Source organism: Clinocottus analis, unplaced genomic scaffold (genome assembly GCF_023055335.1).
Source record: "Clinocottus analis isolate CAN_PGR_092001 unplaced genomic scaffold, fCliAna1.0.p SCAF_13, whole genome shotgun sequence".
NCBI classification, from domain to species: domain Eukaryota; kingdom Metazoa; phylum Chordata; class Actinopteri; order Perciformes; family Cottidae; genus Clinocottus; species Clinocottus analis.
The window spans coordinates 4,445,980-4,468,563 of NW_027175854.1; the positions used below are offsets into that span (position 1 = coordinate 4,445,980).

At 41.9% G+C, this 22,584-nt stretch overlaps 2 protein-coding genes across 2 annotated transcripts; one reads left to right on the forward strand and one right to left on the reverse strand.

Annotated features, from left to right (window-relative positions):
- The first annotated feature begins 114 nt into the window (after window positions 1-114).
- Window positions 115-8,280, forward strand: morn5 (MORN repeat containing 5). Its single transcript, XM_068574531.1, has 5 exons — window positions 115-246; window positions 373-520; window positions 1,024-1,135; window positions 1,444-1,575; window positions 7,977-8,280. Exons 1-5 carry the CDS (start codon window positions 200-202, stop codon window positions 8,105-8,107), a joined length of 570 nt encoding a protein of 189 aa, XP_068430632.1. The 5' UTR covers window positions 115-199; the 3' UTR covers window positions 8,108-8,280.
- Window positions 8,281-9,153: 873 nt separating this feature from the next.
- On the reverse strand, window positions 9,154-22,484 carry lhx6a (LIM homeobox 6a). The gene is made up of 9 exons (XM_068574219.1): window positions 22,236-22,484; window positions 21,354-21,425; window positions 20,973-21,158; window positions 19,120-19,241; window positions 11,889-12,109; window positions 11,479-11,579; window positions 11,204-11,299; window positions 10,749-10,923; window positions 9,154-10,621 (listed from the first exon to the last, which is right to left on the reverse strand). Exons 1-9 carry the CDS (start codon window positions 22,311-22,313, stop codon window positions 10,542-10,544), a joined length of 1,131 nt encoding a protein of 376 aa, XP_068430320.1. The 5' UTR covers window positions 22,314-22,484; the 3' UTR covers window positions 9,154-10,541.
- Between the last annotated feature and the right edge of the window lie 100 nt (window positions 22,485-22,584).

A 22,584-nucleotide genomic window follows, 5' to 3' on the forward strand; every position in this document is an offset into this window, starting at 1 on the left:
AACATTTATTTGTGTTGTTTCTTATTGTTTCAAAACGTGAAAGATTAAATAATAAACTGTGAAAAACTATGATTTTTTTCTTCACGCTGGTGCTCTGTTGTCACGTTGCCATGGTGAGGAGACACAGTTGATAAAACAAAGTGTATCGTGCTTGTTGGTTTATTTTTAGACGTCAGTGTGCTTTCAGGTCAACGCAGTAATGGAGCTCATCGGAAGCAGTTATGAAGGAGACACAAAAAATGGCAGGTAAATCTGTTTTTCATGAGCCTAAAGACAGCAGGATGACTAAATGAATGAAACGTGGTGGATTCAGTTTACCTTTCATTTAACGATCAAAACACTGCTTGACCACCTCTTATTTTTTTACCTCAGGATGGATGGGAAAGGAGTGTACACGTTTCCCACAGAGACCAAGTATAAGGGAGAGATGAAAAATGGGATGTTTCATGGCAAAGGAGTGCTACACTTTCCAAATGGAAGTACATATGAGGGCACCTGGGAAAACGGCAGAGCTACACAGGTGTGTGTGCGTGTGTGTGTTTGTGCATGTCACAATATATTCATCCACATGCTTGACTGTGTGTTTCACATTGGTTATAGTTGATATTACATCTGGTCCCTTTTAGCAATCACTCAACATTATTGTCGTAGTTATTAGGTTTCCCTCCTTTTTTTTTATAACTTTCACTTCACTTCAGCTCCGATGCAATCTTTCATGTGCTTTCGCCACAACAGTTTTCACAGGAGCTACTTTCTGCCAAATACACGGCCTCAAAGAAAACTGTCAACAAGTGAGGTCTGTGGATTGTCTTGAGTAAGATCATTTCTGCTGTTGTCTTCCTCCGATGTATAAAGCTGTTGGTGGAAGATGTAAATATCATGAAATTATGGCATACAGAATTGAAGCTATTTCCATTGCATCACAACGCTTTAGAGGCAAAGGACATTTTCTTTGTAATTTGGGTGATCTGACCCAGTGAAATGTATGATTGAAGAATGAGGATGATTGTGCTTCCTCGGAAGGGGTTATATACATTTGCTGATGGTCTGAAGTACCAGGAGGAGGCCTGGGACTACTGTGATGGATACGACAGGCGCTTCTACAGTGAGCGGTGCAACGGACTCAGACCTGCAGGTTACAATTCTTTTGCTTACAATATTCTGTATTGCTGTTCTGAACGTGTGTCTCAAACAGCATGATACCTGGCCTGGCATCTTTTTTGAGTTAAACCTGGACAGCTTTTTTATTTCAGTCCATGTTCATGATTATAGAAGTGTACATGTACGAGTTAATCACAAGACACTTTGACTTGGGGGAAACATTAGCTGGAAGCCATCAGAAAGGGCTGATATTTAAATACGTCATCATAATAAGGACTTTTGGTAGTATTTGTAAATCACTGTAAGATCGCTGTTTATTACAAAACTGTTTTGTTCATACAGGAGAATCTCAGCTAACTGATCAGCATCCGCCACGCGTCATTCCTGAAGGATGCTACGATTGTTTGGATGGTTTCTACGACCCCAATACCAGAGTCGTCTCTTACGACACTGGCGAATTCCTCAGGAATGCAGGTAAGACCGTAAATATTTTCACTGTTGTAGCCCTGTGACACCAAAGATGGATGGCTTACAGAATATGTCTCTTCTGACATACAACCCCTCCCTTTGATTCATAATAGCAATCCTTTGCCACTAAATAGTCAGTGAATCCCTTCCAACCTGGACATATTTTGTGAACTTTGTACTTACTGTGAGGTGAACCGAAGTACCCCGATCCAGATATGAAACTCACGAATTTGACAACATCAAATAATCAAATGTGCACCTTCATTTCTCACAGCTTACTTCGCCCTAGTTTACGTACATTATTTCTCCCACTAATTTGCAGCCAAATTGGCTCCATCTGAGCGTTGAGTAATATCTCTGGCATCTTAGCCTTTTGTGCCAAAGAAAACAAGAAAGATGAAAGTCAAGAACAAAACAAAATTTACACAGTTTTATGTCCAATAAAGCCCATTGGCAATGATAGATTGCTGTAAATTAAATGTGTTTGTATAGTAACATAATAAAGAAGTGCCACTGATCAACAGCGGTGTATTTCTCGAGCCTGTTTTAGAGCTGTCGTACGATATGCACCTATAGTCAAGCTAATGGTTTGCTTAAGGGCTTTGCCAGAGATGATCTCTTTAAGTGGCAAGTATAGTTGACCAGGCACATAGCTCTAGGATGGAGTGGACAATTTAGTGTATTGGAGTTAACTATTGAAATCATTCAATAGTTAAAAGCCATACAACCAGCCAAGTTACTGAGGCATCTATTGTTGCTGCCTTGTCAAACGAGATAGTAGCTGTGTTTAAAATTATACTTTTCAACAACTCTACCTTTCTAAGAACAGGACACAGAGAAGGCTTTATTGAAAATACGTTGAAACATGCAACAGCTTGTGTATTGAATTTGTTTCAGGCAGGATCCTTTGTCTTTGCCCATTCCTTTTAAAAAAAAAAAAAAACTGCTTCTCTGAGAGCATATCAACATATGGGAAAGATTTGATAGCGATGAACCTATGGAGTGATGTTAAATGGATTATCCCTGGATCCTCTGATGGAAGATTATTGCTACAAGTCATCTGATAAGCACGCTTCCTTCGGCTATTGCAACTTTTTTTTTCTCCCCCCTTTTGTTATTTGTCAAAAGTGGAAAATTCAAGACACATTTTTCCACTGAATGGGTGCCCAGTTTTGGAGCTCCTGATTTGAAGTGAATGTGATCTGTCCGGTGTCCAGATAGGAATTCCCAAATTCTGACATCCTCTGCTCCTCATGTCTCCTATAATTGTACACCAATGGATAATGTTGTGAATCATGCAGTGGGTAATGAATGAGATTCTAAAAACACATCTTTTGGCTCACTACGGTTTTATTGTGTCGAAGGTTTTTGATGTTACAGTTTTTTTTACTGACATCGCCCAATCAGCTTTGATCACAGAAACATGCATGGGGGTGTTGTACAAACGTGCAGGACCCTTTGCTTTTGATAATGCAGGAAGCATTCAAATCAGGCAACAGTTTGGGGTTTTGTCATTTCTAAAGTCACAATGTGACGTCGATGTCTGGCTCCCCATCGGAGGATTCTTACAGTTTTTTTCCTGGCTGTATTACTCACAGGCTCCCTAGAGGGAAAAATATATTTTTGGGAAGACCAGTTTTATTCAGATGAGCTACTTGCAACACAGTTTTACAAGCACACATATCTCATTAACATATGTGGAGAGAGAGCAGGAGATTGACATCCTCGCCAGATGTGCATGTGTAAGAAGACAAAAAAATATGTTTGGGGATTTTTGCCATTATGCGGGTTGTTCATCTTCAAGACAGCTCTGGTATTGATCAGTGACAGAGAGAAAGAGAAAACAAGAGAATGTTGGGAAGAAAAAGGAGCAGAGCTGAATGCTCTCCAGCAGTACTTTGACTCTCTGTTTTTAAATGAATATGGAGTCCAACAGGAACTCTTTAATCGGTGCCTGTTTGTGTGTAAGTGTGTCTGGGGATGTGTTGTGTATATGTGGTTTATGCCACATACACAACATATACATACATACATACATGCGTGTTCTCTCTCTTTTCTTGAGAAGAATGCTCCTGTATCCTGTAAGGATTTATTTTTTTCCACCCTGGGAGGTGAAGGCACATTTGTCAAAGTGGGTGTGAAGACCGAATTTATTGCCTCATGGCTTCCGCCCAGGATGAGGACTGCAGGGATGATGGGACACGGGGAAGACTCACCCTGTCAGAGGGGACATCTGCTGCAGCAAGGAAAGAGGAAGGAGCTCCCCACGTGGCCGTGACAACTGGTGGATGTAAGACAAGGAGGCCTCATATGTAGAAGTTACAAAAAGGATGCGTATGGAACCGGTTCAAACTGCAGAGGATTCAAGTTTTACCCGTCTGTTGCTAACGTCGTTGCTCGGATATATCAGACTAAACTTTAGTCAGGGGCCAAAACGGACCTATTGCGAAGTCCTGACCTCCTTAGTTACCGTTGCTCTCTTGGACAAACAGCCCTCCTTGGCATGAAGCCAGGTAGGAAAACAATAGGATTTCTTGCTAATATTCCCCCAGAGGTTATTGATTATATTTGGAGTCGAACCGATTTCTTGTCAACAAGGAGCTGCCTTGCCGACAGCTCGGATGTGCCGTGAATTCTCGACCTGAAATGTGGCATGATGGAGGAAATGCAGGGTGGAGGGAGTAAGTGATTATTAAATAGGTTCCTCCCATCACAGATGATGTCCAGGAGAAACACATCCAAGCTGTACTGATCCTGTTTCTACATTACCTTGATGAATTACTTCAAAAGGCCCGTTCGTTGTAGGGTTGCTGGTTTCTTCCACACGTTGAAGTATTAAATGAATGTAATGCAAACAATACAAACAAATAGGAGATGGTTAACCCTCTTTCTGGCCTGTTCCACACTTTAAAATCCCATGTAGTTCACTTTACTCGTTGTTTTTGGCCAACGACCAGGAAGCATTTACACAGATTAGAGTCGTCACCGGGCGTTGGCTAAAATTACTCTACCAGAAAATTGTGCCGTCTTTGTAACCAATAGCTGATGACAAGTGCCCTTCGTCAGTTACACGTTCCCACTGGGCGGACACAGACAGTGCTTCCTATCTCTTTGTTTGGGGAAATGTGTCTTATAGTGAGTTGAATTTGTTTTCTAAGGAAAGATATGCCATTCACTTGCAGAATCACACTTTATTTCATATCTACAATTCCAAGTTGCATCTGGGTTTACAGCCTTTGCCTGGTTTAAATGATGGACTTTTAGAACATCTCTAAGAAAGTTGTCAGAAGAGGAGTCAGACAGGTCATTTGGATACAAAGACACCTTCTGCAATACACAGAAGACCGAAAGAAAGGAATGTCTGAGTGTGTGTGACTGTGGTATGCAAGTGTGTGTGTGTGTGTCTGTGATGAGTGAATGCAGGTGGTGAAAGATGAACATTCAGGGATCACAGACTTTGTTTCTGGCTGACGTTCTTCTCAACCGTCTTCATGAGCGGCCAACCTCCACTGTTCGACCACAGCAATTCATCATTTCTTATTACACTGCAGCTTTTCATCTCCTCCGCTCATCTCTCACTGGCGGGGTGTAAACCAAGAAATCTCAAGGGAGGCACAAGACAACATTTCAGTGCACTGCACAGTACTTGTTAAGCAGCATATTAGTGGCATAGAGGATGAACTAGCAAGCAAATCAATTCTTCCATACATTACAAAATGCTGTTAGGCAACTATTGAAGTTCGAGGAACGACATTTGTATTATGATCTGATCAAGTTTTTCAGAAACTTTTCAGATCATTACAATAAACATGTGCTTCCACTCACTATCACCTCAACGTGTCACAGTTAACCAGCGCAGCTTAAAGAAAGCCAACAGATTTCAACACAATGAAACGATTACTGTTAAACCTGAAACACAAATCACATCATCAACAAACAACTCTTAAAGGCTATTTTTATCCGCTTTACCCCCCAAACTTCTCGACACATAATTGTACTTAATTTGTCATTGCTGATGAAGATTGTTGCTCAAGTTTGAAGGTATAATATAAAACATAGATGCATAAAACTGTGATTAAAACAGACTGAGAGGAAAGATACACAGGCCACATCTGCACAATCAAAACTCCACCGCGTACTGATTGAGCGTGTTCTGTTATTACAAACAAACACACACACACACAGTTAACCGTGTGTGTGTTCTCTCTTGGCAACAGTCTGCGGTTGCAGCGGTGCAGGAGGCGGCAGCAGCAGCTCCAGCAGGGGCCATGTGTTGCCATATTGTTTGTAGCACTTTCCTGTTTCTGGAATAACCGCTTCCCTTTGAAACCCCGCGCAGAAAGAGTTCCACTCAGAAAACATTCCACTGCCAAGGAAAACACCTCTGGTGACCAAACCACGGCCCCTCCCTTTGTCCCCGTCCAGTGGAGGTGTTTCACAGGAGATAAAAATCAGCCGAGGCCCCCGGGAATGGAACATATCCTCACACTGCCTTTCCTGAAACTCTCCTTTTTCATCGTAGAAACCCCCCCCCCAAAAAAATCACCATGAAACAGGATTCACATGTTAATCCTGTGAGCTGTGACAGATGGATTAATATTCTGGAAGATCAGTATCTCGCTTTCAAAGCGAGAAACTGGAAAAGCGCCGCCGTTTTCTGTGATGTCATCAAGACAAAAGAAAAAGCCATGAGTAGTCCGCTCGCACTGAATTTAAGACAGATATGTTTCAATGTTTACTTGAGCTATCACATTCATACATGTTGGATTTAACTGTGTTGTCTGAACTTGGAACCACATAATGTGATTATAGCACATATGACTCTGTGTCACTGTCGGTGAACCAGGTTCAGAGTTGGATGTGATAACGCTCCTTAGGATACTAATACTACATCCAGCAGAATGCAGCCATGTCTTATGCAAATCACTACGCCGATTTCTTCTTTAAGTGGGTCTGTATGCGTGTGTGCATGTGTTAATTTGCAGCCATTAGGCTGGAAGGAAACACTTTTCCCTCTGAGTGTATTTTAAGGATTAAGATAAACAGACGTTAACAAGGTGCCATTATCGTTTCCACACTCTCTCCTGTGTATGTTGCAAGAAGGTCGTCCATGCAGGTTGCTACATTTGAGATGGATATGAACCAAAAAAAAAAAAAGGTTTCCAAAACAAGTGTGTAGCACGCTGCACTCCATTGAAGATTGAAGTTCTGAATTCCTCAGGTTTCATAACTTGAGAGAAATATTACTTGATATTTAGTTATTTGTTCTGTTTTTATCAGTCAAACTGCAATATCCCTGTCACAGAAAGGATGAGAATAGTCATTAGATTGGTCTATAAATGAAATGTATTGACTTGAAAGCACTGGTAAATCACAAAACTGCCCTGCTGTCCTCCAATTGCAGGAAATTACCTAAAAATACCAGCCACCTGTGCCCTCAAATAACCCAAGGTACCAATTACACGTGACATAAATCCTGAGATAAACGCTGTTATACTCAAGAGGGCAGAATTACAGCAAATATGAAAATGTCCCAATCTAATTCTCATTAGGGTAGGTTGTGGTTTGTGGCTAATTGAGGTCAGTCGAAACGTCACGGTGTGTGTGTAGGCCGCAATAATTACCTTATCCGCTAACAGACGCGTTCAGGGACTGCTCGCGCGGCAGCTGTCGGCGTGTCCGGTGCGTTCACGTGACCTCCCGATCAGAACAGGTAGAAAGGAGAGACAGGCTCGGAGAAAGAGAGGAGCGGGGTGTTTTATACTTGAAGTGGCTGTTGGTGTTGACGCCTGGCAATTACACACAATCAGTCCGAGAGCTGCAGACCTGCTCCCCCGCACAATGGAGCCCCGCGCGCAGTGCAACCTGGGGGTGAGGCCCGCGCGCGGCTCAAGTGCGTGCAGCTGCGAGCGCTCCGGAGAAAAAAGCTCACTTCCCCCGCAATTAGCTACTCATTCCAGTTTTAACAATGAAAAACTGGTTTATTATCAGCTCCTCTGGCAGTCGTTTCGGTTTAAAAAAAATTGGCGTCCACTTTTTGGGGGTTATTATTTATTGGTGTCTGAAGTGGCTCTGAGAAGTTATTTTCTAGTAATTGTCAGGCTTATCTTGATTTGACACATTTACCCGAGACTTGAATGGCACTTCACTGTCGCAGAGCACAAAATGACCTGTGGTGTAATTATGCAGGCTACTGGAGTTTTTCAATTAAACGCTTTACCTTTACACCTCAATCTGAGGTTTGTATTGTTATTCTCATTTAATCATGGGTCAAACATGATATATGTATATATATATATATATATATATATATATATATATATATATATATATATATATATATATATATATATATATATATATATATATTATCATCACGGTAATTCAAATTGAAATCTTCCCAACAGATGACTCGGAACATGCCTGGATAGTGCGGACCTGCCGTAAAGCTTGGGATGAGGTTGTTAACGTTGATTGTGAAAGGTCTTACGCGACTGGACCGGAGGAGAACGACACCAACGGAGGCGTTGATGAATAAACTACTTTTGTTTTGTTTTACATATGTCTTTGTTTAAGATCGGTAATGCATAAAAAAAAATAACACTAGGTTTATGCTGTATTCTTTTATGTTGTGACTATTTGCCTTTAAAAAAAATCATTCTTTTATAAATTGTGCCTGTCATCTTCATTAATGTGTGTGTTTTGGAGGGTTTTACATGAGTATGTAAGCACCATATGATTTAATAAATTGATCATTTTAAATGTATGTTGTTTTGATAAATTATTGGTTGTGCAAACATACTACAGTGATATTAATATCATCTGATGTCATCACTAAGAAGCATTTATACTGACTATCACTTTCCTCAGGGTCAAAAGATTTTTGTATTATATCTATTGCACATTCAACTCCTGACAATGGGTGGCTCTATGCACAGATATAAATAATATACAAAAGTATTTTATATATTTAGGCTTCATGCTGCAGTATGTCATCAATAAAAAGTTCAATAGTCAATGTCACATTTTGATAAATATGGAATGTTTGAGATTAGCAGAATGTGACCATTGTCTCCCAAACAAATTACAAATGATACGTATTGGCAATGAGCAGGCAACGTTAACAGGCCTTCAACCATCAACTGTGAGGACATAAATATTATGAATAAGACGTCGAGTATTTAAAACGCAGCAGTTATTTTCACAAACAGAACATTTCCCATGATGCATCCTTTCTGCTTCATGGCAAATGGCACACAAAAAAATCACAGACACACACTTCCACACTAGAGTGAACATATCTACTGGTATCCACAAAATAGGCAGAAACATAATCGCCCACAACCAAAGAAACATAATAACACAACAGAAAATACAATTACTTCATATTTATTTGTTTAATTTGTATGTTTGTCAGTTGAAAAATCCTATCCAGTTAAGCCTAATTTAATCTTGGTGCCAGACCTCCTTTACTTTGTCCCACACATGTCAAAAGTATCTTTGCTTCATTAATTTATCTTCACAAATGATTCATAACCACAAAAATATCACATTCTATTTTATTGCATTTTAGTACACAAAACATTTATGAAGCACAGTCTATCAAATAAACTTTTTTGTTGAATTTCATTTAATGTTTTTTAACAAAACAAAACAATTTCAGAGGGAAAAAAAGTGCTTTACAGGGATTTACCATCTCAATAAATACAAAGACATTGAGGTCTTGTTGGATCCTGTTCTTCACACAATGGCCATGGCACTAAAATACAGATGCACACTCTCTACCCCTGCCAATACACACACAGACACACACAGACACACTCGCACACACACACGCACACACACACACACACGTCTTACTATGTACAACCAGTCTGTTCATATTGTCCATATTGTACCATGACACCAACACTCCATTTCCCTCTTTGTGCGAGAGACACACACAAAGTGAACAAGCAACATTTGAAATGATAAATTAGTGACAATACAATTGTTTGGAAATATGAAAATATGCAACAGATTTTGTAGTTTGACTAGTATGCTCATCTCAGACTTCCTTTTGTTTCTCTGTCATGTGACATGATTGCCTAAAATATGTTTTCTTCTTTAATTTAATAACACAATTCCAGACACTGTGCATTGGGATTTTCCTTTGTGATTTACAGTCAATATGCAGATTTTCTACCACTGGCAGATTTACAATTCTCCTAATTTGTTGAACACAATATAATTTAAAAAAACATTCAAATCTTTGTTTTGAGACAAATTACAGTCTGAATTTTCAACAAGCCGATTCAGTGCTGTTAAGTAGTAACAATTGAAACGATAAGGCACAGAATGTTTCATCCTTTGTAACGAGGAAGTTTTTGTTTTTTGAGATGTCACACAGTCACTTTGTCAATCCGAAAGAAAATATTCCAACAGCCAACGTATTTCATTTACATATGTTTCCTTCATGGTTTCTGAGAGAGAAGTGAGGGGTCTTACCTCTAATGTGGTCTACTGTGTGTGACGGGCCCGCGGGCCCACATGACAGTCCCCCTTTACGTTTCCCCCTCTTTGTTTATCTTCAGTATTCTGACATCCCTCAGAAGGCTTCCCTCCAGCTTCCTTGGTCAGTTTCATCGCTTTGAAACTTCCTCTATCAAGTTGAGGATGAATGGGTGGAGTGGAGGATGCTGTACATATGAAGCAAAATGGGTCCTCTACGTGGTGTAAAATACAGTCAGTCATCAGTGGCTGCAGGTGGGATATTCCTGTCCTCGGGAAGAAAAATAACATAAGGACGGATGTGTCTTAGTTTTTCCCCGTTCTTCCATTCCTCTCTCCTGGGCAAGGCTCCTGTAAGATGTGTCTTTTCTCCAATCTGACTCCTGCGTGACCTCCAGGTTTAGGGTCACAGACTGCAGTGATGGAGATCAAGGGTGAGGATCCGGAGGTTTGGGGGTCGGAAGGGTCGTAGTGGTGGAGCGCTAGCGGCTGAGAGGGAGCTGGGGCAGCGACATGGCCTGGTGAGGGAGACCCTGTGAGGTCAGCATGGAGAAGGGATGACCTGGAAAGCACACACACAAAAAAAAACAGAAAAATCCTTTTTAAATAGTGGAAAAAAAAGAATATACTGCTTTAAAAGTACCTATAAAAGCATAACGCTTTATTTGACTGCACAAAGTACAACTCACTGTCGATGTACCCGTGAAGGGCCACCATGCGCGCCCGCTCAGGACTTCCAAAGGGGGAGTAATGCAGCTCATCGGGCAGAGACGAGGGTATCCTGGACTGGAGGTGACCTGGGGGCGCCCCACCGTGCTGGGGCGTGTGCTTTTTGTGTCTTGCTCTGCAGTTTTGAAACCACACCTATGAAGACGCAATGTAACCAGACATCATGTAGCTATATTCTTAAAAAACAAATATGTTGATTTTTTTTTTTACAAAAGTACAATTTTAAGAATCATAAAGCACAGACAAAACATTGAGAGTATATTATTTATTATGAATGTACTATACATGAACATTTTACTGTCATCTAAACATAATCTCATCTTTCCTTATGTTATGAATCGTATGGATCAAGTTATATGTGCCGTGATATACGGAAATGAATTAAACAGAGGAAACTGAATATCTCAGTACCGACCTGTATAACTCTCCTGCTGAGGCCTGTCATGTCGGCTAGTTTCTGTAGCGTCTGGGCGTCTGGATTGTTATCTTGGGCAAACTGAGCTTGCATGATCTGCATATTGAGTAACACAATTAGCATAAAATCAAACGCTGCTGACATTTGATGATTACAGAGATCATAACACATTGGATTTAGGGTTAATGTGTATTTCAGAGTCCTGCGCATTTACAAAATACGCTTCAAATTGTGTAAAAAACACACTGACTTTAGGTTGAGATTGTGTGTCTGACCTGTAGCTGCTCTGCAGTGAAGGATGTCCGTGCCCTTTTGGACGGTTTGGGCTGGCTGTCTTGTTCTGTAGGAACGGCTCCTTCTAATGTGATACCATTACCTGAAAAAAAAAAAGAACAACGGCAGACATGTGAGACGACAGACAAATGGGTTCAATAAGAACTTGAAATGGCCAAGATCGTCCCAGGAGATGTGTTTGAACCACATAAGCGGACCTCTTGAGCTCTTGTGAAGAAGCAGGCCAGACATATTAAATGATCAATGATTTGAGAAATGAGAAGCTGTACATATTTCATATTCATGCAGCCTTCATTTGGCTTACAAATTCAGATAACCTCTGGTTGGGAGGACCCTTGAGCAAACATCTGGACAGCCGCAGAGAAACCATTCGCCGGAGCCTGCTACTCACCACTCTCAGCCGCTCGTTTGAGGTTCTCCACCATGGTGTCGTAGTGGATCCTACACAGGACCTTGTCCTCCACCAGGCCGAACTCCTCTCCCGTGGACAACTGCCTCTTACACGAGTAGCACGCAAAACAAGCCAAGTGGTAAGCGTTTCCCCGGGCACGTCGCACCCAGTCGCTGGCGTATATCTGCCGCCCACAGCGGGCACACTTAGTACCAAACCTACTGTGAGGGAGAGAGAAAGAGAACAGAGGCAGAGGAGGAGAAACAGAGTGAGGAATTAGTGCTCCATTGATTGGTTAAAAGCAACATTTCGGTAGAGAAAAACTGCTTTGGTAGATCATCTTTTAAGTGTAATCTTAAAGCCATTTTGAGATCGTACATGTATTAAACATAATGACATAAACATGCAAAGATGTCCTTTTCTTTCTGATTATTTTGTGAGAGCTGAAGTTGAAGTTTTGGCAGAGCTCAAGGGGTTTAAAGAAGAAACTTTAGAGGAGGATGTAGCCGTCAGAAAGGACTCCTTACTGCGGCGGCAGGCTGAGCCTTGAATGCAAACAAACCAACACCTGCAATTTCCTGTATGATGCATGAAGGCCCTGACATGTACACACACACACACACACACACACCGGGGAACAGAGCAACACACATGTAAATCACGGTGGTTTTGCACACAGTGGAAGATGAAGAGAGACTTGTATGACATCACTCTCGATCGCCCCGCTGTAACTGATAGCAACAGTGAGGTCAGGCGGCATATAAACCTAAACCACCTGACTTACTGTACTGAATGGACGAAAGATAAATGGACAGAACGTTATGGAAAGAGAGAGGCTGTGTGCAGGGATCAGGGTTAGTCAGCAAATGCTTTAAGACTATTCCTAAATTAGCTGAAAACAAGATATGAATGTCTAAAATAAGTATTTATAAATGTGGACAGAATGAGTGTAATATGAAGGTGAAAGAGGATAAAGACAAAGACATGCATGAGTCCCTCTCACAGTTAATATGACTTCGCTGCCCTGTGTGTGGCACTCTCGTTCCCATTCACTCCCACGATGTAAATCATTTTAAATGGGTCACAAAGACAAAGGTTTTTTTTAAAAGGCTAAACAGTTCTAAAACCACTGAGCACTGTATTTTTTTTAGAAAACACTTTTTCCAAACAATAGTGAACAATGCATTTGATGGACTATTTTCGGCTGCACATTAGTATTCACAGCAGCAGGATTGTGTGGAACTGACTCAGTGACAGCAGTGCCTATGGTCATCGTATCATGTGACCATTAATGTGTTTATAATAGTTATATTACAACAATGTAGCTCTGTGGCAGAGAGGAATAAGATACACCAGGCTTCGGCTACACAGTTACTTTGGGTCTTTGAATGGGAATTGTGGAAAATACCAACAATATATCACTATTCTCCTTCAACTGAGCAGCTGCACTGAGGAGTATCCAAAAAACTCCACTTTAATACAACTGAAATATTATATACATTTCCTGTTTTACACCACAACCAAAAGACATTAACCCCCTCATTTAAGAACACAATGTTGGGTTTAATGGGTATGAAACGCTTTACATTTGAGATGTCACGGTTAGGTTAAGAGCCATTGTTCGGGTCAGCAGCTGCCAAATCTGGTGAAGGAGGCAGGATTTGTAAGCAGCCTGCGAGGAAGCGCCGCCGCGGGGGTAAAACTGGGGGCAAGAAGCACAACGGCGAACTGGTTTCTGCTCAAATTAGGAACATTTCCATAATGATGGGATTGTTTTGTCAAACGGGCGCCGACACAGATCGTCAGAGACGGTGGCTGAGTCAACGTTTTTTGCACGTTTCCTGCGACATGTTTCACGTTTCCGCTGCCTGGTGTCGGCAGAGCAGAACGTACACAGCACCGCATCCCCGAACATGAGCCAAATTCAAAGAGCTGTCGATAGTTGAAAGGTATGGCGGAGGCAAGGACTGCTGAGGGGCATGATGAAAAGAATAGACATGGAGAGAGGGGACGTAAGTGGCTGAGGGAAATAGCAAAGTAGACAGCGTCGATGGCGGAGAGAGAGGGAGAGAGCAGGGGGACGGAGAGCACGAGGGTTGCCAAGTGAGTGGGTTTGGCAGTGTATCAGTGCACTCAAGTCCACTCTATCTGGGATGAAAGCATACTATAGCCCTGACATCCCACAAACCCGTACCCCTCCTCGTGTATATGAGCTCGGTGGCCAGAAGTTACATTTTTCTGCTTGTATTATGGTGGAGAATATTTATCGGTAATCATGAAATGCCTCCCGTCTGACGATCCCTCCTCTTTTCTGTCTCATTCCGCATGTGCTCGCCGTCCTAGTTTGTATTATCACTATCAGTTAACGCCACAATGTCCAAAATGCAACAACAACAAAAAGCGTCTGCAGCACCAGGCCCCGGCGTTCCCTATAACAAACCCATTGAGTTCAGCGCTAGAGCCGTGGGACCACGGGTCTTTGAGGCGACCGTGAAATAAAATTAGCTGGCGTATAGCACTTAAAGAGAGCTTAAGTTGTCACAGATATGTGCAACTTAACCAACAAACCTCTTACAACCCAATAAAGCCATTCCGGAGACAAATCAACTCCATGGCTTACTGTACTGTGTGTGTGTGTGAGTGTGTGAGTGTGTGTGTGTGTGTGTCTGTGTGTATCATTTCAGATTGTTATGGAGAATTCCAGGCTGCTTCTACAGTAAAAGAGGAAAACATTGTGGAACATTGCGGTTAATACGGCATGACAGCTTGTCAGTTTCATGCTCCAAGACAGAACCCAGAAAAGCTGCAAATCATCCCATGTTTTAACCCCCTCCTCCTCCTCCATCTTCCTCTCCTCGGACCCCTCCCTCTCTCCCTCGACCATGTCTTTTTTTTTTTTTTTGTATCTCGTTTTGTCTTTGTACCAAAAACCTGGTGTTTATTTTGGAGCGATGTCAATCCTCATGGCCCCCCCTGCATTACTCACAAAAGGGAAAATTACACCGCATAACTCCCGTTACCCTCAGACCTCTTCTATTTGCTCCCCTTCTTTCGTCTAATCTTTACTTTTTTCCACCCAGTAATTCACCTGCTGCTGAAAGAGTGTCTTGAGGAGGTACACATTTTTTGGATTATTTCTGATGTGCTATGAGAAGACTATAATCTCTATTAGATTTGTCCTGAGAGAGTTATTGCGGTTTTAGGACGTGAGGTTCCTGTTTGGCCTTCAGGGATTCTATGATGGGGAAGTGATGTAAATACTACAGAAAACATCTTTTAACAGATTTAAAACAGTTTCAGGCATATTTACCACATTAACCCTGCACGAGAGAAACCTTGAACTTCTCCTTCTCCGTCCTCGGAGACTGCAGTAACTGTGAACAACTGTTTTCTTTGTAATCTTGTAATATAACATTGCACTGCTTTGACTCTCTTCATTTAAACGTGAAGCACTGCGCGACAGATGTCTTATTATAATTTCAATTAATTCAGTTTTCAATCAAAACTCAAATCAGCCGCTATCGGTTACTCGTCTTTGTTGCTATGGAGACCCAATCAGCTAACCAGAGTGGGTTGATGAATAATTATTGTTACAACGCGCGCGCACACACACACACACACACACAAAGAGACACGTACACATGCATACATGCACACATCTCGCCCACAGAGTTCCCTACATACATGGACTCTGGTTACGCTGTCGGTATCCCAGGGTGCCCCTGATTAGTGCAGCAATGCAACTTCCTGTGTGGCCCGCAGCTCACGGACGAGGATGATGTTTCTACGGAGGGAGGCGAGGGGGGTCAGGGGAGGAGGCTGATAAAGAAATGGTTTGCGTGTGTGTGTGTGTGTGAGAGAGAGAGAGAGAGAGAGAGAGAGTGTGTGTGAGAGAGCAAGCCCCTGAGGCCTGACATGGGTTTGAGAGGCACAGCATGGGCTCTGTGCGCCCCCTATCCCGACATACACACACCACCTTCCTCCTCCATCCCCCCTCCTCATACACACACACACACACACACACACACACACACACACACACACATGCACGTATATGGAGGGAAACCCACTCTGATTTCCTGCTATTACGCCCCATTAAAGCAGCTGTCAGTCCAAAGCCAGATGAGAGGCTGACACAGATGAGGAAATATCTCCAGAGGTTTGAACTCAGCCCAGAGGATCTGGACTCACTGTGGTGTTTAGCCGAGTATAAATCTGGCCTAAACCCAGATTACAGTTTATATTTACAGTGGTAACCATTGTCGGCTACAGGCCCCTGCAGTCCTGCCGCAGAGCTTCAATGTTGCTGCAAGAATTTCTAAATAAAGTCTTGTTTTCCAGTGTGACCACGGACATTTAATGTAAACCTACAAATATTATTATGTAAATGAAGATTGTTCTGCAGAGATTGGAACCATATTGAGAGGATTTGCAAAATGTGTAACGGTTTGACCTTTTGTATATTTACCATTTGGTTGACTATTACATCAAATGTATTATGACTTTGTTTGACCTTCTTATCTGTCTCTCATCACAAAGTTATACCACTGATAAGAATCAAATTGAATCAAAACGGTGTTTGGAAATTTTGATGTTTGAAACGTTTACAGTAAGCTGTGCATAAAAACCTGTATTTTACACCATTTATCAAAATAAACAAATAAATGGCTATACTGGCTTAAAAGTGCAGAGAGCAGTAACGACACAACCCGGGAAGTTAAAATGTAAAAAAGGACTTTGTCAAACTAAAAACCCTGATTTAAACAGAGTCTACAAACAAATTGCGTTGTCTATTTGAACAAAATAATCTTAACTACATGGAATTGAAATGAATTTCACTGGAGTCTACTCAGCTAAGCAAGGCTACTACAATTCAGGCCTCCATCGTTTATTTCTCTCTCCCTTGTGATTCTCCATTGTGAGCACAGGTGAAAGCAAAAAAATCCGAAATGCTGTTAAAAACCTGCACTTTAAGGCTCAAAAACAGCTTCTCCCTCAGAGCCATCGTTGAATTGAGTGTGTTTAAGAGCTGCACAGCAAATGCAAATGTCCAATGTGTGCAATGAAGACATTGAGTGTGCCTGCACATGTAATATACAGTAATGTAATGGCACATGTATCACCTCTATGTTAAAGCATGCTTTTTAATAACTGTATTTTATATCAGGACACCTGCACCACTCATTACTCAATCATTTTCATGTGCTGACACATTTGAAATCCTCTCTGCATGTTAAATACTGGCAGAGAGTCCAGTGTGCGGCGTCCAGGACGAGAGGGCTTAATGGGGAAGGAGCATTTAAATGGGAACGGGTCAGGTAAAATGTTATTAGGACGTGGCAGAGCAAACACAAAAATCTCCATTTTGTGAAAGAAATTATCAAAATGATTGGCAGCTGCTGGACATATATAAATAAACCGACTTCTCGGTGTGTATTTGCGTGTGTGTGTGTGTGTGTGTGTGTGTGTGTGTGTGTGTGTGTGTGTGTGTGTGTGTGTGTGTGTGTGTCGGCGTATAAATGTGTGTCAGTGTGTGCAAGTTTTTCAGAGTTGTAAATGGAGGCAATGTGTGCAGTGCATTCTTGCTAATATGTAAATGTTTCATAATCGTGTTTTCATATTTAGGCGCGTGGCCATGTGTGCACATGTCTGTTTTATCTGTGTGTGTGTGTGTTTTAGTTTGGATAGAAGTTACATTCAGGACAGAAACATGCTGACCATGCACTTGGGGCAGTCTAATTGCTGGTCTGGAGGCCTGAGGGTCTGGGCTGGAGGAAGACTAATTGCTGGTGATTATAAACCTCAGAGCGGTGGCTTGGTGTCAGGTTTCAATCAGACCAACACCAAAGCTCACACACAGCTCCAAGCAGTCACACATGTGCACACAAACTGATGTGCACAGTGCATGTGGGTCCAGACTATATACCCACCAGCTGCAGGCTACAGCACATAATTTTATATGCTGCAAGTGTGAACCCCATTTCACCTCAGATACCACACACACACACACACACACACACACACACACACACACACACACACACACACACACACACAGATTGACACAAGCACACATAGAATCCACACACACACTCAAAGAAGTGAATTAAACAAACACAAATGTATGTATTGAATGAAAGCAACTGGTAAATTCACCCTTGAATTACAATAAATCTACATAATCTCTCTCTCTCTCTCTCTCTCTCTCTCTCTCTCTCTCTCTCTCTCTCTCTCTCTCTCTCTCTCTCTCTCTCTCTCTCTCTCTCTCAAAGAGCATACTCCAAGTGCCTGCATGCTTGTGTCTCTGTCTGTATGTTTTAGTATCTCTGTTTGTTTATTTACTATACTTCCATTCCATTTTGCATGACATTAAAAATAAATGTGGAGGAAAGTCTATAAAAACAGAGAATATGAGTATGACACAGATCGCTAAAATACTATTATGTATTATACATGACTCTGAAGACAAATCATAATTATTATTTAATCATAATTATTGCTGTTGTTTGATTTTAAGTTTGCTTTGTTTGTTTCTCTGAAAACGAATAACACAATTGTGTTGGGGACACATTCTTAAATGTTCACATTGTATGCCTGACGAGACGCCCTATCGATGCACAGTAGAAGTCAATCATAATATCATTTAGCCGTTTTCCTCTCTGCTTTATGAGATTGTGCTGCACTGAGCGGTTCATGTGCCTATAGGGGCCGACTAAAGTCAGATAGCTGCGCGGTCAAACGGGCCTTTCCGGTGATTTCCGTGTGTTTTGCATGTCCCTCTCGCAGTGATAAAACAGCCACCGCGCGCTTCGTGGCACGTGGTGCATTAACGACGTGTTGATAACCCCCTGAAACACGCAGCCTAGAACATACAACACGAGGCTGTACGTTCATCAGATAAAGCGCATACTTTATTCTGCGAGGTCTGCATTCTTCTCTTTGTAGCTACCGGACATGTTATGCTTCGGATAGCCATAATAAAGTGCGGATCGTTCACCTCGACTATTATTTTGTTACAGACTCTGAGCCGTTTTGAAAAAAAAAAAGGGGGTCTTTCAAGAACACACAAGGCAACCCGCATCCATCTCAAACGGAAGAGAGAGAGAGAGAGAGAGAGAGAGAGAGAGAGAGAGAGAGAGAGAGAGAGAGAGAGAGAGAGAGAGAGAGAGAGAGAGATGTGTGTTGGCAATAGACGTGGTATTTTGAAAACACGGTCATAAACTTACCCTACCTGAAATAATCCATTTTACAGAAGATCTCTTTGTTTTTGATGTAGCAGCTGCTGTGCTGACGTAGCGACGTCCTGCAGACAGAACACTCCAGACAGCGCACGTGCCAGATCAGGTTGTTCACCTGTAAAAGAGACAGCATCCATGTCACACTGATGATGGATCGCTGCATTAATGCCTCCCACTGCGTCTGGCGCTGAGTATCTGACACCGTGTATTTCCATCAACATTCATGCATGAGGCTCGTTATGAACAACTAGAAGCCTCGTAATACGTCAAGTTATAAAAACATTAAAAAAAACACCTGATTATTTATATAAAAGTTGTATATTTTACAGTGATGCTCAGTGAGGAGTTTATTATAATTTTACTCATATTAAGTGAGTTTTAGTGAGTCGGTGGTGCCAGACAGATTTTTTGTGATAATAAGACCTTTGGGTTCAGCTTATAACTTAAATAATTAAGTAAAATGACTTTTCGTTTTTGTAATATTTTCTGTAGAATGCATGAATTCTGAATATTGAGAAATATCAAACCCTGAGCATCCTGTTAAGGCCTTAGATAATATTTTCTGGCACTGAGTGTAATATTTTAGTTTAACAGCAATTATGATAGAAATGTATCAAAATGAAAAAAAGTAAATATTAATAGTAAAGTGCTGAAATTAAGTGACTCATTTGTAAAACAAATAGGTATATTTTGGAAGTGGGACGATAACAACGCCATTTCGTTTCCTGAAGCAATAAAAAATATCCAAAATATTATTATTCAAATTTGGCCTAATTATTTTTGTCGAGAGAGATCATGAAGGCTGCCCTGAAGTCCACAATAAGATGTCAGAGAATTTAAAATCCAAACGCAATCGTTTTAATTTTAGAATATTGTGTCATTATGGTGATTGTATTTAACAAGGCATAATTCATTATAAGTATTTTATAATATTTTAAATAAATAAAAAACGACGTATTAGCTGACAAACATTTATGTACAGTATCGGCCATGTGAAATAAGCAAATATACAAAAAATGAAAAAAAGGAAAAACACAATATGACTACCAATATTAGAACAAATAAAATGCTGCATAAAATAATAATATATACAGTAATATTAGTTCATACATTAGCAACAAGGCCATATGTATTTATTTACAGCAACATGCGTTTTTTCAGAAGAAAAGTGTCTTTTACAATAACATGTGAAACTAGTATTAAATATGATATCCTAATAGAACGAGACAAAAGTCAATTCACACTTCCTGACAAACACACACACACACTTGCGCGTGAGGCAGGTCTGTTTTGGTTATAAGAAGCGGGCGCACGCGACAAGTCAGGGCGCATTGACAGTGAAGCTGGAAAAGAGAAACAAATGAAAACATCCGTGTTGTATCTGCGCTTTATCTGGGTGACGAACCCATTACGGGGCAGATAACAGGGCAATCATTTAGAGCCATGTTTTGTATCAAGCTAAAGGGTCTATGTATTTAGTATTTTTTACAACTAAGAAATAAATATACTATAATAATAGTATTTTTTGGGTCGATATGTATAATTATGTGTAATATGTATGTTTTATTCTCGGTATTTATTCATGTCTGGGTTGTATTAAGTGCCCTAAAGTTGTCCAGGCCTTCTGTTCACAGCGTAACACAGCAGGCCTGTCCAAACCAGAACAGGGCCGAGTCAACATGGCACCCTTCTCCTGCGCGACGAGTCACTCGCTGTTAACGTGACTGCCAGCGAAGAAAAAGAGAAGGCTAAACAAATAAACACCGCCAGAAGAAAATAGTCCCTGCGTGCTCCGACCAGGCGGGCGTGTTGCAGCCCGTTCACCGCTTTAGAGCCGGCTTCTCACCTTCAGCAAGTATCTGTCCACGATCTCCTGCCCGCAGCTGGTGCACACGTTCTTCCCGCCGGTGGACGGAACCGAGCTGATGGTCGAGGCCGGCGAGCACGCGGAGGGAGTGGACGGAGTGCTCGGGGACGAGCGGGTGTCCTCCCGCTCCATGTTGGACCGCTGGGATTCTCCGTCCGAGTGAGACTGCAAGAGGGCATCAGTTACAGCTCAGTGGCACACATGTAATCCCCCCCCCCCCCCCCTCACACACACACACACACACACACACACAGTGGCAGTTTCATGATGTATAGGTCGATATCAATGCGCGCGTAACCCACACACGAGCCAAATGATTCAGACATTAAAGCAGTAACACGTTGGCATTGAAGCTCTCACCATTGGCGCGTGTTTAGAGTCCACACTGCAGCGCGAGGCTCCCGGTGCACTCTGATGCTCGGTGGAGATCACCTACAACACAACGTTCAGTAAACGGCAAGTCTTCATCACGTCTGGGTTCTCATCCTCGGGAGACATTTGCACACCGCTCTTCAAGGCGACTCCTATATAAAGTGGTTAAAAGCGCTAAAAGGGCCCCCGCAACAAAAGGCAGATTTTAATGAAGCTATTTCAATTTGGATTGATTTTTCCCTGCCCTTAACCCGCGCCTCTCGGAATAATAGTATTTTCTTCGCAATCCAGGACACGAGAGTGGAGGGGGGAAACAAAACTACCTGTAATTACAAATAGCTTGAACCGCTGTATGGATAAGAGGGACCCGGAGTGTCAATTTCAACTGTCAATCAGAGAAAGGCAACGGGTCACCCAAAGAATTGCAAATTTGATTTTTAATGGCTGTAATTAAAATCTAATTCTTCTCGGGCGAACTGGCGGCGCTCGAGAGGCTCGCGGACCGCAAATCACGCTATTCATAACACAGAGGCGCGTGCCTCTTCACAGCGGCTGGCGCGTGCAGCTGATCTCAGTACACAAGCCGTGATTCTCGTGACATCACCGAGACACAAAACAAAACGCACACAGGCTGCAAATGAACTGCACGTTCTAGATCCACTGACAACCCGTTGAGTACATGCACACCATTTCACATGATGCTATATTGCATAGTTTTACGACAAATATTTTGATGCACGTCATCACTTATTCTTAAACTCATTCCGTCTAAAGCAAACAGTGAAGGCCCACACCATAAGAGGGGCTCGTCTCCGATTTGGACCTTTTACGCACAAAGTTGAAGTTCAGCCGTTTCCAAAGTGTTAGTACCTTCTTGGTGGGGATTCCTTCGGACAGAATATTATTTCCCTCTGAGAGAGGGGACAAAACTTCATTTTTCCAGTACATGAACCCCTGGAGTCTCACAGCGTTCAGGGTCTCCAAACTCGGTGCGTAGAATCAGAAGACTCGGCGATGGGCGTCAAAACCTGTACCATCCGTACCCGCGCATGGATTCGGGTGTAACTGGCGCACAGCTCTGTTTTTAACGCAAAAATGTTCTCTCTCTCTCTCTCTCTCTCTCTCTTTCACTCTCTCACTCTCTCTCCTTTGCTCTTGCTCTCTCTCTTTGAAAACGCTGCTGTGCGCGGCGATCTGACCGCTCCTGACACAAACTGCA

Excerpts from the sequence above, each read along its gene's own strand:
- morn5 (XM_068574531.1), top strand. The coding sequence starts at position 200 with ATGGAGCTCATCGGAAGCAGTTATGAAGGAGACACAAAAAATGGCAG. Across the intron at positions 521-1,023 it reads AAAACGGCAGAGCTACACAG|GGGTTATATACATTTGCTGA; the intron begins GTGTGTGTGCGT and ends CTTCCTCGGAAG. Across the intron at positions 1,136-1,443 it reads CAACGGACTCAGACCTGCAG|GAGAATCTCAGCTAACTGAT; the intron begins GTTACAATTCTT and ends TTGTTCATACAG.
- lhx6a (XM_068574219.1), bottom strand. The coding sequence starts at position 22,313 with ATGTACTGGAAAAATGAAGTTTTGTCCCCTCTCTCAGAGGGAAATAAT. Across the intron at positions 11,580-11,888 it reads CAAACGAGCGGCTGAGAGTG|GTAATGGTATCACATTAGAA; the intron begins GTGAGTAGCAGG and ends TTTTTTTTTCAG. Across the intron at positions 10,924-11,203 it reads TCAGCAGGAGAGTTATACAG|GTGTGGTTTCAAAACTGCAG; the intron begins GTCGGTACTGAG and ends GCGTCTTCATAG.